This window comes from Mesitornis unicolor, unplaced genomic scaffold (genome assembly GCF_000695765.1).
Source record: "Mesitornis unicolor isolate BGI_N332 unplaced genomic scaffold, ASM69576v1 scaffold11032, whole genome shotgun sequence".
Lineage (NCBI taxonomy): Eukaryota > Metazoa > Chordata > Aves > Mesitornithiformes > Mesitornithidae > Mesitornis > Mesitornis unicolor.
In genome coordinates, this window is record NW_010167158.1 from 42,614 (window position 1) to 56,262 (window position 13,649).

The following is a 13,649-nucleotide window of genomic DNA, read 5'->3' on the forward strand; positions in this document are numbered from 1 at the left end:
GTTACAGCAGTAAAAGCAGTTTTAGAGGAATTTTTAACCTAGAATTTTATAAAGTTTTAGCTGCAATGTGCATTTAAGACTCAAGGAGAAAAATCACTTACCACATGTTGGAACATCTTCTTCAGCTGATGAGGTCTGTTCATCTGTTGATGGCTTTTTCTTTCCTAAACCAATGATCTTTGTTATTTTTTTCCCTGTTACTTTAGTCACAGTGCCCTTGGCTTCTGATTTTGAACTTTTTTTCCTCTTCACTATTGAGAAAGCAAAAGTGTGTATTTTAGTGTGTTTCAATTAACCAATGAATAGAGAGAACCTGAATAAAAATAGTAGTTCAGACAAATAATCCTGTGCAAGATGAACATTTATACAAAATTTGCAGACTGCAATGAGATAAACATTATATGCCCCCTCTAATGCAGATGCCTATAAATAAGCTCTGTGCTATAAAAATCATGGCATTCTGAAGGTTAAGAAAAACAAAAATCAAGCTTCTAATTTCATTTATTCTAATCAAGCTGAAAGTCTCTTTCCACAGCAGTCATCATCTAATTTATCAGTATGACTGAGGTGCCTGCATATAAATTTAACTAACTCATATACACAAGAATAAAAATCCAGCCAGATGATCCTTCATTATTCCTAAACATTTACCTCAAAATAGTTCAACAATTAAGTACGTGAAAAAGACAGAATATGCCTGCCTAGCAAAAATACTCCTGCCATGTACAATTAGGTTAAAGTATCTTATCACAATAGACCTTTTAGAAAGACAAGATTTGTAAATTAACTACTAACAGTTAAATTAGCGGGATCAGGATAAGCATTCAGTGGTTAGAAGTTGGCACTTGTTATCATGAGGGCTTGGAAAGAAAAAGCTCTGCTGAAAAAAAGGTGTTTTGCTAACATCTAGTCAATGCTTCCATTAAATTAAAATAATACTAATAATATTACGGCTCTGTGCACTGAGGCACATTGACCTGCTGAATGTAACATGGTGAGGGCTGTGGATATCATTTTTAGAAATGCCTACTTGACTAAAGTCCTAACAATTTTAAAAAAAAGTTTGTAAGATTAAACAGAATCAGAAAAAAGACCTTTTATTACCAAAGCAGAACAAATGAAATAAAGTTTCAGAAATGGCATTCAGTGGCCTAATTTGGATTCCATCAACAGAGCAAAAGTCTCTATATTAACTGACAGGGCAGCAAAAATATCCATCACCTTGTCCTGATACATGATTTTGATGAAAAAATACATTTAGGAGAATTACTGATTGAGCTGCTGTAACTTCATCCCTGACATATCAGGGGACATTTGGTGGTTACGGACTTGTGTAAACTGAGGGAAAAAGAAAGGACAAAATGTTCATATGAGAAATGAGCATATGAATTGATGAACAGGGAAGAGAAATGCACAGAAAATGGAGAAGCTGTTTGGGACTCACAGTGGGATAATTTATCATATTTAGTTTAATTATTAAGAATCGTGGAACATTATCTAGAAATTGTATCTGTAGCCAAGACTGTACAAATTTGTCACCTGCTGCACGCAGTGCTGAGGGGAAAAGGCTGATTTTACAGCATGGATAGCTGTTGGCCAGCAAACTCTGATACAGCGCGTGTGTGAGCAAAGGTCTAATTCTCTCTTCCTAAAGGAAGCGAGTTAACAGCTGGTATTGTGCTTTCCAAACATGCAGTGAGCTCCTGCGTTGGAAGGAGGAAGGGGACCCATCCCATCTGTTCATGTCACCCCCTGCCTGAGGAACACCCGACACCTGCCCACAGACAGGTTTCTGTCCCACACGGCAGCAGCCAATGGTCGACTGTGGCTGTTGTGGGGAGGAGATCGAGAACATTGAAAAAAGCCAGAGACTGAGAAGAACTCATCTCTCTGAGACAGAAGCTTGAAGGCAGCAGTTTCAGCAGCACAAATGGATGGCCAAATAAGCCCATTTCAGTGCTCTATTTGTTTTTTCTGTCCTATTTTCCTACTGCAGCTTTATTCTCCTGCAGAACTGAGAGGCAGCAGAAACAAGGCCTTCATGACTTAATCTTTTCAAGGCTAAAGAATATGCTGATTGCCTGACTGCCAGTGATTTTTGTCACAAAAGCCTTTTCTTCTCATTTCGTTCCCCACAGCAAAACGAGCAGCTGGTTAAGAGGGAAGGAGGGGCTGGCTGGTGGGTGAGGACTAGAGATGAATGTTCCCTAAAGTCTCTCTTCCCACGTACTCCCTTAAGCATTTCCTATCCACTGTTTAAAAAAAAAATAGTGTAACATAATCCTTAAAATGATGCTGGGGATATTTTAATTTCCTTGCAGTCATTGATGTCTACTATTTTTACTGCTACATATTGAAGGTCACAACTTTCAAAAGCAACTGGTATTTTTAATTACTCTCCTTGAGACATCTAATCTGGGCTGCTGCACCATTATCATGTATCCCATGGGGTACCTGAGCCACCAGGCACTTTTGGACATCATGGACAACAAAACTTTTGGGTCACAGATGTTTCTCAGCATGTTTCAGAGGCTAAAACAGTGTCACACTTTTTGAAAGCTTAGTAGAAGATTTTATAGGGTGAAATCTAACCATGTACCACAACTTTTAGAAACCACAAAACCTGACATTGTTCCATACTGTTGGGTATGTCAGAGATCTGTATAGTCAGGAAATGCTGGAAAATGACCCAGAGAGAAGATAAAGGAAATGAGCCAAAAGACTAGACAGCACTGGCACCAAGGCCAGTATTGACATTTTCTTCACTGCAGCTCACATTACCCAGCAGATGCACAAAAATGTCTTATCTAAACAACAGCAACGCTATATGGCAAGTTAAAGTCACAGAATTTCTTCCACTTTATGAGGTGGGGAGGAAGGGGATGGGGAAGAGAGCATAGAGGTTGAGTTTTTTAGATATAGCTCTAACAAAATATCCCTGGGTTTGGGATGTGCAGATATAAGGAAGATAAAACATGCATGACTCCAAAGTAGCATATGTAAAATTATATACATATATACTCACAAACCCCCTGATATTACATGATTATGCACATTTTAGTACGCTAATATAAATAAGAATACATAATAGTTTACCTATAGATATATGTGTATACATACACATATATATACACACTGTGTATGCATTTGCATACATACACATACATAAAATATGCACGATTCTTTCCATCTAGCATTCAATGACAACTTTTTTACTTAGAAGCTATACACCCACTATTTATTTTGCCTCTATACATTTAATTGCCTATAGTGGTTGCCCAAGCTCTGAAAAACTGTACTTTTGAACGCTCAAAAAGGCTAAGTCAACATTTCTATATTCTGGTTTGTTATAGTAATTATATTGATTTTACCTGCACAACAACAACATCAAATGCTTTCTGTTACTGCAGAATTTTAAGGATTCACTCCTGACATAAATTGTTTTTTTAATGAAACTGTATCATAGTAAAAATTTTCAAAAGCAATACTACCTATTTTTAAAACACAAAACCAAATCTATTTCACTATCTCTCCAAATACACAAATATCACTTTTGATATCAAAATTATTATCAATTTATTGTGATATTTGTATCAAATACAAATTATTTACACCAAGCATCTTTGCATGTGGGACGTACCTTGTTCTTTTCCATTGCACACGGTAGTGATGCCATTTTCCACAGCACCCTCCCCATCTGAGCTTGGCCTCTCAGATGACAACTTCTGCAGGGATAAAGAAGTTAGTAAACATACAATGTTGTCACCTTCGCCAAATGAAGTGTCATGAGTCAACTTAAAAGTATGCTTATTGTGAAATAAAACACATTTCAAGCTCTCATTTGCTTGGAACACAAATAGAAAATAGTGAAAAATTCTATTTTGGAGGGGTTTTTTTTACATTGCTGTATAGGCTTTAGAAAAGCACAGGAACTAGAAATAGCTCTATACTTGAAAGTATAGTCAAAACAGTGAAACAATTATAATTCAACATCTTTTATTTCACAATATATTTGTAATGAACTTCTAGACTCTAAATGCTGCTGTTTATTAATCTGCTAAGCAAAGGTCAGATAAGAATAATTTTAAAATAATTTCTTTAAATAATGCATCACATATGCATTAACAATTACAACTCATCAGAAGATAGTGCATAGCTACATGTTGCTTCAATACTTTCAGTACATGAAAAAAAAGGGGCTTTTGAATTTGAATTTTTTAGAACCAATTATTCTGTAATGGTTGTATACAAGATACAGGACGAAGCAGTTTAGAGTCTATGTCAGAAGAGTTTTGGTAGCCATATTACACATGAGTGGTGAAGCCATGAAGAAGATGTAAAGATTATTGCAAAAAGAAAACAATGAGCAGCTTTGCTATACTTTTTGGGGGGGCATGAATTTTAGAAAACAACTATTTTATGACACTTTTAGTTACATTTTTATCATGCAGGTGTGTGCAAGCACGCAAACACAGCAGCTTTTGCCTTGTGAAATCAGGAGGTCTGAGCTGTCATGGAACATGCTTTGCTCTCGGTTTCCCAGGTGCAATGCAATGTAATGCTACTGACAGTAGTGTCCTTCCACCATGGGGGTAGAAATTGCCCTCAGGAAATTTGGCGATGCAACCTTTGCCAGTGGGACTTTTAAGCAAGGCCCTCAGAGTGGTCTGCTCACATGGATGCCTTTTTACATGGAAGCCTTATCAGGCTTAAATCAGTGCTGGTAATGTACTGATCATTCACTGCAGGGAGGTTGTTCTTCCTAATTCTTGGTCTCATATCCTGCTTAGTCAAGGCAGCAGAGACAACCCCATGTGAAGAGCCAAGATTCTGTGTTGAGGCATGAATGCTTGAAAGGGTCTGCCAAAACAGTAACCTCAGCATGCCCATGGAGCTCTTCAAGAACTAAATTCTCAAAAATAAGACTTTCCCTTAAAACTTGCTTACAACCTTCAGCTATTCTTCCCTGATGGTCGTATCCATGCTGGCTCTTTGCACTTGACAGAAAGCATCTTTGTATCACAGCACAAGGATCAGAGTTGCTCAGTCTGCACCCTAAATGGCTAAAGAGAAGCTGCTAATGGATACAAGCCAGTCTGCTGGTTGGTTGTAACCAAATGAATAAACATGGCAGAAGCCTTAATTCTTAACTTTTAATTCCTTAATTCTGTAGGAAGTGTGCAATATTCAAACAAACAAAACCAACATAGGGACTAATAGTCTAAAAGAGTACCACAAATCAGTAAAGTTATTGAAGATCGCCCCAGAAAGTGGTCTAACATGAAAAGTTAATGCATGAAATCCAGAAACTACATTCAATTTCAGCTTTGTGGTCTGAACATTCCCTAAACCATGCAGCGTCTAGCAGTGCCTCTATAATAATTACAAGGAATTCTGCCTTCATAATTTTGATAACTTCACCTTTTCCAGCTCCGTCTTGTGCACTGGAGAACTAGACAACGGCCCGTCAGAGTCTACTGCTCCCGTACAGTTGCTGCACACATCTTTTATAACCTTAGGAGACAAGGCAAAACTTATTAATTACTCATAAAATACAATTCAGAGAAATTACATATGAATGTGAAGGGAGATGGGAAGGAGAATCCCGCAGTCATTTACTAGGCTGGCAGGTGTCAGGCAGGCTGACAACCCACCACCACCTTCTCCACGTTGCCTACACAAGTCGCTTCATCTACAACCTGGAGGAGACAATGTCTAGAGGTGGAAGGTTTCAGTTTCTAGACATTGTAAGCTCCAAGGCTCTCCTGAGTACAGAAACCAATCAGCGCTGCTCATTTCTATGTCCTAGTTTTGCAATACAGACTCAGCTGACACCATCAAATTAATTTCATTATTATGATGAAAAAGTGGGATTAAATCCAAAGTCCCGCATGTCAAAGGGCAAGAATTTTGCATAACACATGACCCAGCTGCTCATTTTTTGCTATGGGAGAACTAATGAAGTGCTGATCGACTTACAGTTAATACTGCACAGTAGTATTTTGTGGTATTTTTATATTATACTTGCACATTGATATAAAGGTATAGGTAAAAGTAATTGTAAATATGTTCTTAGAAATGGGAATGGCGCTAAGTGTGCTTTTAAAAAGTTAAAGAAAATTTCAGAACCTGGAATTCACTGTGACTTTGACAGAATTTTAAGAACTTCAAAACCTGAAACTATAGAAATGTAAGAATACGTAATAAGTAAAGACTATTGATGATTCCCTATGGACATAATTAAGTTTTTTATCTCTCTTGAGGTTACCACCAGCCCATTATCAGTCTGAAATTGCTTCTGCTGACGAGAACAGGTCCCAGCTCTCTATCCAGACTCATGCTGAGGAGGTGCTGAGCTCTACTCCACTGATTACAGCAATGCAGCCATGTGAGGACAGCAGAGCCAAGCGAGCTAAGGAAGAAAGGCATCCTGCTCTGCTGGAAACATTACTGCTGGACATGCAAACTTTCCCCTTTACATGTACACATACGTGTTTACATATCCAGCTCCTCCCTTCATGCTGTTTACAGCAAGCCCGGCTGGCAGAGAGGAAGATCTGACCCGAGAAATCTCAGTTCCAGGGAAAATAGCAATTAGTTTACTGTCCAAATCCAGACTTCTCTCAAGGAGGGAAAAAGCAAAACAACAAACAACGTGTTTTCAGTTTTGAACTGAAGAATGTTGATGTGGAAGCCATTAATGAGCTAAGGATGGCACCAAACAGTTCTTTCACAGCACTGAAGTGTTCTTTACGGGTAAAGCTAAACAACTCAAATGGTTATGGGCTTGCGAAGACCATAGTGCTAAAATTCATGAGCACATCATAAATTACAGGTGCTATACGCCATAAAGAAAGAGCGAGCATCAGCCCCATTTTACAGATGGAGTACTCAAGAACAAAGGAAAATCACTCACAGAATCACAGAAGCACAGAATCACAGAACGTTAGGGATTGGAAGGCACCTCAAAAGATCATCTAGTCCAATCCCCCTGCCGGAGCAGGAACACCTAGATGAGGTTGCACAGGAAGGCGTCCAGCCGGGTTTTGAATGTCTCCAGAGAAGGAGACTCCACACCCTCTCTGGGCAGCCTGTTCCAGTGCTCTGTCACCCTCACTGAGAAGAAGTTTCTTCTCAAATTTAAGTGGAACCTCCTGTGTTCCAGCTTGTGCCCATTACCTCTTGTCCTATCATTGTTTGTCACCGAGAAGAGCCTGGCTCCGTCCTCGTGACACTCACCCTTTAAATATTTATAAACATGAATGAGGTCTCCCCTCATTCTCCTCTTCTGCAAACTAAAGAGACCCAGCTCCCTCAGCCGCTCCTCATAAGGGAGATGCTCCACTCCCTTGATCATCTTTGTAGTCCTACACTCACTCAATGTCACCTAAAAGAATTTAAGCAGAGCAGGGAAATGAACCTAAATTTTATTTCTGAGCTAGCATCTTAAAACACTTCCCTGTGTCTTGTCCCAGAAACATAAGCACAGTATTTCATGGCACCTGGCATGCTTTGTAACAGAAAATTTAGACGTATCTGTTGCAGAGCATTTGCACCTCAGAATTAAACACAGCCCTAAATTCCCTACAATAGTAAGAATTCATGTGTGTTGGTTTCCTTTCCCGGTCTTCAGTTTGGTGTAAACACACTGGTGTTTTCTTCCTAGAGTAATGTGTCCATACAGCTTCTGGGAACATTAATTTCTGTCTCGTGCATGACCCTGATTCAATGGCTCATGTTTTCAGCATCTGCTCACACCACACAGTTAATTTTGGCAAAGGCAGATAGAAATGGGAGTTGCAGACAGAACAGAGGGAGATGATTTGGCAGCACTAACTAAATAGTATGTGCAAAGTCATGCACTCAAGTAAATCCGGTTCTTATCATACCTCACATATTTAAGGAGAAACTAAAGTGTTTAATTGGTTTGTAATTAAATTTTGATTAAAAAAATGACATACAATCAAATGGAAGTTTGTGGCCAGATTTGAAGTAATTGCATATTCAACACTTCATTTGAGTTCAAGAGGTTCACTGGCAAAGACTTGCTCATCACCTTCTATGCGCAATATGACTGTACTCGATGCACAGCGTAAAACTCACACTTCTACAGCTCACCAGGATGAAATGCCTTTAATATATAATGGTTGCCTGGATGTGCTCTCTATAATTACGTTTGCAGACAGCTGCCATTATAAATGTGGTTTTCACATGCTTATAGCTTTAACTCAAAATTTCAAGGATAAAACATTCCACCAGTGTTGCCAACTTGCATAATTTCAATCACAAGACTCAGAGTTCTTGTCAATTTTTTCTATGTTCCACCTCCTGGAATCATATGAAAACAAAAAGATCACTATTTTCATTTAAAAATAGTTGTAAGCGAGAATGGGGAAAGGTCAGAAAACTTTTATCCATTGCAATGAAATGTGAGAAAATATGAATAAATGTATTTCAATGGTTCCAAAACTAGAAAGGAAATAAAAGGAATCCCCAAATGTGTTATTTTTAATAAAATGGCATAATCTGGAAGACTGTACTGAGAATACTTTGCAGTGGTGCATACTCCATTAATAGCTTAAGTTTTCCCACACATTAAAAAAAGGAAATAATTCTCTTTTTCTTACCACAAATGCCTTTGTACATTACATATACACATACACAGGGTGATCTGCCAGGAAAATCAAACTGAGATCATCAACAGACTATGTATGCAAACACTTGAAATATATGAACAAATGTAATCAGAAAACTGAAGACTTTTCATTTCTTTGGATAGCCTCAAAACTAAATACATTTAAAATAATCTTCTGTTATTCCATCACTAGAATTTTAAATATCACAATTACCATTACAATGTCACAATTAGCAGATGTCAGAACTGCCTCTTTTAAATTGCAGACCTGGAAAAGGTTTGTGCAGCCTGAACTATATTGTTATTCCTCATTTATTTTATAGAAAGGTCTTGAATCCCCAGCAGGATCAGGATATATATCGGTGTATGGCATTGGCTGCAGTGACACGAGGAATAGACGGCAAGTATTTGCAGGTACAAAGCTGGAAAGATTCCCTGCCCCAAGCCACTGACAGTGATGGGTGAAGTCAGTGGAATTTCTGCCACGTGGTGCGTCTGGAGTATTTCTCTCTTTAAAGCTATCTTACTACATAAGCACTAACATTTACTAGAAAACCTTCATACCTGCACTCACACACAATTTTCTATAATTCTCATATCTTGTTTTAAATTACATATCATGACTGGAGGCAAAATACTTGTCCTACTTTTATTCTTTCTACATGCAAAGTCAGAAGAATCAAATTAGATTTTTCCAGCTACCTCCAAAGATCCAGGCTTCAGCTAAGCTCATGGGCTATGCAGTAAAGCAGAAAGCCAGCTGCTTGCCAGCCAGACCCTGCCACACAGAAACCCAACAAATACGGAGTAAAAGTACTAAATTTGTAGTTGCTTCCTTGTGGTTTATCTTTTTAGGACCTGAAAATCTTTCCAAATTTGAGAAGCTTGCAGACTTTTCTCCTGGTGGACACTGTGGAGTAAGTCTAAGCTAGAGGCTGAGTGATGTGAGGGATGTGATGACAGCATCTCGTCTCATCTCGTGTTTTCATGAAACTCCCAGGAGAAGCTCACACACAGAATATTGATTAAGTTCAAAAGTGATTAGGCTGAAAGATGACAGCCTGACTGCACGTTTGCTTCATTTCTGAATGTAGCCAGGCTGGAAATCCATGCAGCCAACCCACGCCCCTGTTCCCATCTACCCACATGTTTCGCAAACACAGGAATTGCTAGAAATGGGGCGGGCTGAGTCCCCTGTCTCATCTCTGCTGCTTAACTCTGAAGATAAGAATATGGTAAAGCTGCAATCTGCTTATGCACAACACAGCAGAGGGAAAGCGGTTTGGCTTCAGACATTATCTCAGTATTTCTCATTCCTGAATCAGTTCTTTTCCAGTGCTGGAAGAGTACTGACTTTCTAGGGCTGTGTGTCATTTTGGCATGACTAACTTCTCATTTTCTCTTTCTTTTGGATCCTTGAACACTACACACATGCACATACACAATCTCCTCCTCCTCAAGAGAGCACCAAAACTCTCTTAGCATTTTGTAGGAAAGAAATGCCCCAAGGTGTTTACCTAGATAAGTAAGCAAAAAAGCAGGAATTGTTCACATCATAGCCTGTGCTTTAAGTGACAAAAAGAAATTCCTTGTACCTTCTTTATTGGAAAACAACATTCTCAAGCATCTCCTAGCCTGAAAAGATTCCTTTTTCTTCCTTATTGCCATTTGTCTGAGCAAAGTGGGGATGAGATTCTAGCAGACTAGCAGCCAGCAAGCCTGCCTTTAGTGCCTGTATATCCCCTTAAAATTACTTTTCTGACATATTCAACCAAGACAACCCCTATATCATTTCTCCTGCATTACTCCACTGGATCGGGCAGAGTCCAGGGAAGGAGGAGCTGGGCGGCTGGAGAGGGCATCGCTGGTGCAAGAGCAGAGGTACACTGTGCAAGGGGTGATACATCCCCAGCCCAGGCGGTGCAGAGATGCAGACCCCACTTCAGGCTGTTAATCTGAGCTAGGTATGATTTAAATAATTTTCTATCCAAAGCTGTAAGTAGAAGAGAGGAGGAATACCACCTCATGATGAAAGTGAGTGATCAAGTCTCAGCCATCCAAGGTTCTGCTCTGAGATCTGCTACAGCTTGCATTTGTTATTTTAGCCAGGAACTTAAAGAAAACTTACTCCTGAGAAAACAAGCAAATAGGATGTTTATGCTTCTGTATTCCCTGTTTGTTTTTTTTTAAGTTTACACATGCATCTGCTCTTTTAAAGCAACATTGTCTTCCGTGGTGCCGGTCACACACACACGCCAGGATGGGGTCCTCGGGCTCTGTCAAAGCACGCTGACAGCAGTCCTGCAGGCTGGTCAAAGTTCTCACTTGCAGCTCAGCCATCACATCTCCAGGTTATGTCTCAAATCACACGCAAACATACTGACCTTTGAGACAAAACCAGCTCTTTGAGGCAATGGGGGTGTAAGTCCTGGGACGTTTAATTTAGTTTGCAAAACCTTCAATGAGAGAAATGAGAAAAATTCTTCAATGGAGAAAAAACCAAGCCTGACTGTTTTGGGACACAGTATGTTCCTAAAGTTACTTACAAAACGACAAACACTATATGGAAATCTCTTGTACTGAGCATGCATCCCCAAACACACTTTTTCCAGTCAGTTTTAAGGCACAATCATTCAGCAGTTGACTCTACTCAGCTATAAAATGGAGATAACAACCTCTTTGGGGAACATTACTTAAGCCAAGAAAGTAATGTTTGAAGTGTTTTGAGATCTCTGGCTGGAAATTCCCATAGAAAGTAAAACTAGCCACACAATGTTTACAGTTACAAGCTCAGTTCTGTGCTGATTTAAACTAATAAAAGAAGAGCTCTGTCAGTAGTTTATTCTTCAGTAAAACTCCGTCCACAGTAAGATTGGAGTCCAGAAGTTACTTGACTTCCCTCACTAAGCTCAGGGCAGTGAAAAAAGAGAAGTTTCCAAAGACTTTTATGAGAGACAACATGCAGTTATCAGAGATGGAAACTCCGATTAACAGCCCCATGGAGAGTGTTGCAGGGTCTTTGGATGACTGGATACAGTCACAACCTTGATTTGCTTCTCTCTTCAGGGCAAAAAAAATCCTTCTTATTACAACAAACTCGGAACTGAGTGAACACTGTCAAAATGATAGATGCAGAAATGTCTACTTATGCCTGAAAGATTCACTGCTCAATTATAGATCCTCAACTGAAGACACTGTTGTAAAATGGCTGCACACCGTAAAATGAAGGAAAGTTAACAAAGGGTGCCTAACCGAAGGAAAATTAAAATCAAGGCCAGGACTCCAAAATGATAGATTACATCTCATGCACCATAAATCAGAAATACATTTTTGTAGAAGCCAATCCTAAGAGGAAGATAAGGCCTTGGGACCAGACACCATGACCATTTACTTCTTCTACCGGTCTACAAGCAGCTACTTCAGAACTTAATTTCTTTGGCATCCATTTTTAATATTAAGAGCAGTTTTCTGTGGCCTAGTCTGAAAGTTCTGCACACAGAACACATTCATCTGTATGAATCAAGCCACTAAACAAGCTTCTTCTTGTAATGTCATGTTCTTAGTAGTCCTTTATTTTTAATGCAGTATTTCCCAGGGATACTGGAAAATAAATGTAGTTTCAACCAGTCCATTGGATCTTCTGAGACAAACGCGCAGATTTAAGACCTTACTTGACCACAAAAGCACAAAAGTGCACACAGATGCACACATACTCAAGTGCGCATGGAAAAAGCTCATGTTTGGGTCAGAGTGTGTAACTGCACACATTTTTTCATGTACATTTTTGTGGGAACATTTTAGGACTCAAGTCTGGAAAATTCCACCACTTTCTGTTGCACACCATATTACTGCTATGAGCTCAGCTCTAGTCTGAATTTATACCAGTTACGCTCCTTGCTTTGAAAGCTTGACAGGCTCTTTGGTGACATCAGCTATCTTTTTTTCATCAAGCATTTCTTAGCTGGTAAACTTGAAACTCCCTTTGTGGTTTCCAGTCTAGACTTCAATTTGCACTAGGTTTATCAGCTGGCTTTTTTGGTGTAATCTTTACAAAAAAGGTCTAAGATATTCTGAATTTATTTTGCACTTGTCTTCCAATAGATACTTTGAAATTATTTGCTTAAGTAAATGTATTTTATACCAATTACCTCTGACTTTAAAAAACAACAAAAAACCCCACAAAAAAACTGGTTTCGTTTTCATGGGAAAATCCAGCCTCCAAAGTAATTTTGAGCTTTTCAGGCTCAAAAGTAAAGCTTTAATTTGACACTTACTCATGTGTTCATGAGAAACCATTGTTCCTGAGTAATAACCTGGCACCACTAGCCAGTATTGGTATAGTACCTTTAACAGAGTAGTGATCTTCTGATTTAAAAATGTGTTTGCAGAGACCTTCCTCATTGTCAGTCTCTGAATCTGCCTATTTTGGTAGCTACAGAAATCACACATAGGTGATTTGACTCTGACTGACAGGCAGGTAAAGCTCCAACTGTTTCTCCCAAGACAAAGCACTCATCTCTTTCTAGGTATAGAAACTTCCTACACAAAGCCAGACAAGATTTTCAGATGCTCATTTTAGGTAAGACTTGATGAGCAAAAAATAATGATTTCCACAGTAAAAAAACTACCAAATTAAATTTTTATACGTTTTTAAAAATACAAAAAAATAATGCTTTTTTTCTAGCAAAGCTATACTTCTTAAAAACATTGTAGCTGTTGCAAAAGCTGCACAGGCCATTTTTGGTTAGCTGTTTGACAGCAGTTTGCACTGTACAGAGCAGAGTGCTGCAGCGGTGCTGAGGATCAGGAAGTTGAGCATACAGTAGTGCTGCCATGTACTTGAAAGAGTTTTTATTAATAGAGTGCTCTGCAGCATGAAGGAACTGAATAAAATGCTGTCAGACTGTCTCCAAATGCTTTGCAGATAACACAGTGTCCAGCCATTCACCCTCGGCACACACAACTTTGTTAACATGCAATTGTACAAAATATTTTTCTTTTTTTATTTAAGTAG

The 13,649-nt window shown here is 38.9% G+C and overlaps 1 protein-coding gene across 2 annotated transcripts in view; it reads right to left on the reverse strand.

The window, feature by feature from the left end:
- Window positions 1-13,649, reverse strand: part of AFAP1 (actin filament associated protein 1) — a 63,754-nt gene that overhangs the window by 20,413 nt on the left and 29,692 nt on the right. For both annotated transcript variants that reach the window (XM_010178596.1, XM_010178595.1), the window contains exons 7-9: window positions 5,422-5,514; window positions 3,641-3,725; window positions 102-251 (exon numbers count right to left, since the gene is read on the reverse strand). In XM_010178596.1, the coding sequence (XP_010176898.1) occupies window positions 102-251; window positions 3,641-3,725; window positions 5,422-5,514 (328 nt within the window). The remainder of the gene's footprint in view (window positions 1-101; window positions 252-3,640; window positions 3,726-5,421; window positions 5,515-13,649) is intronic.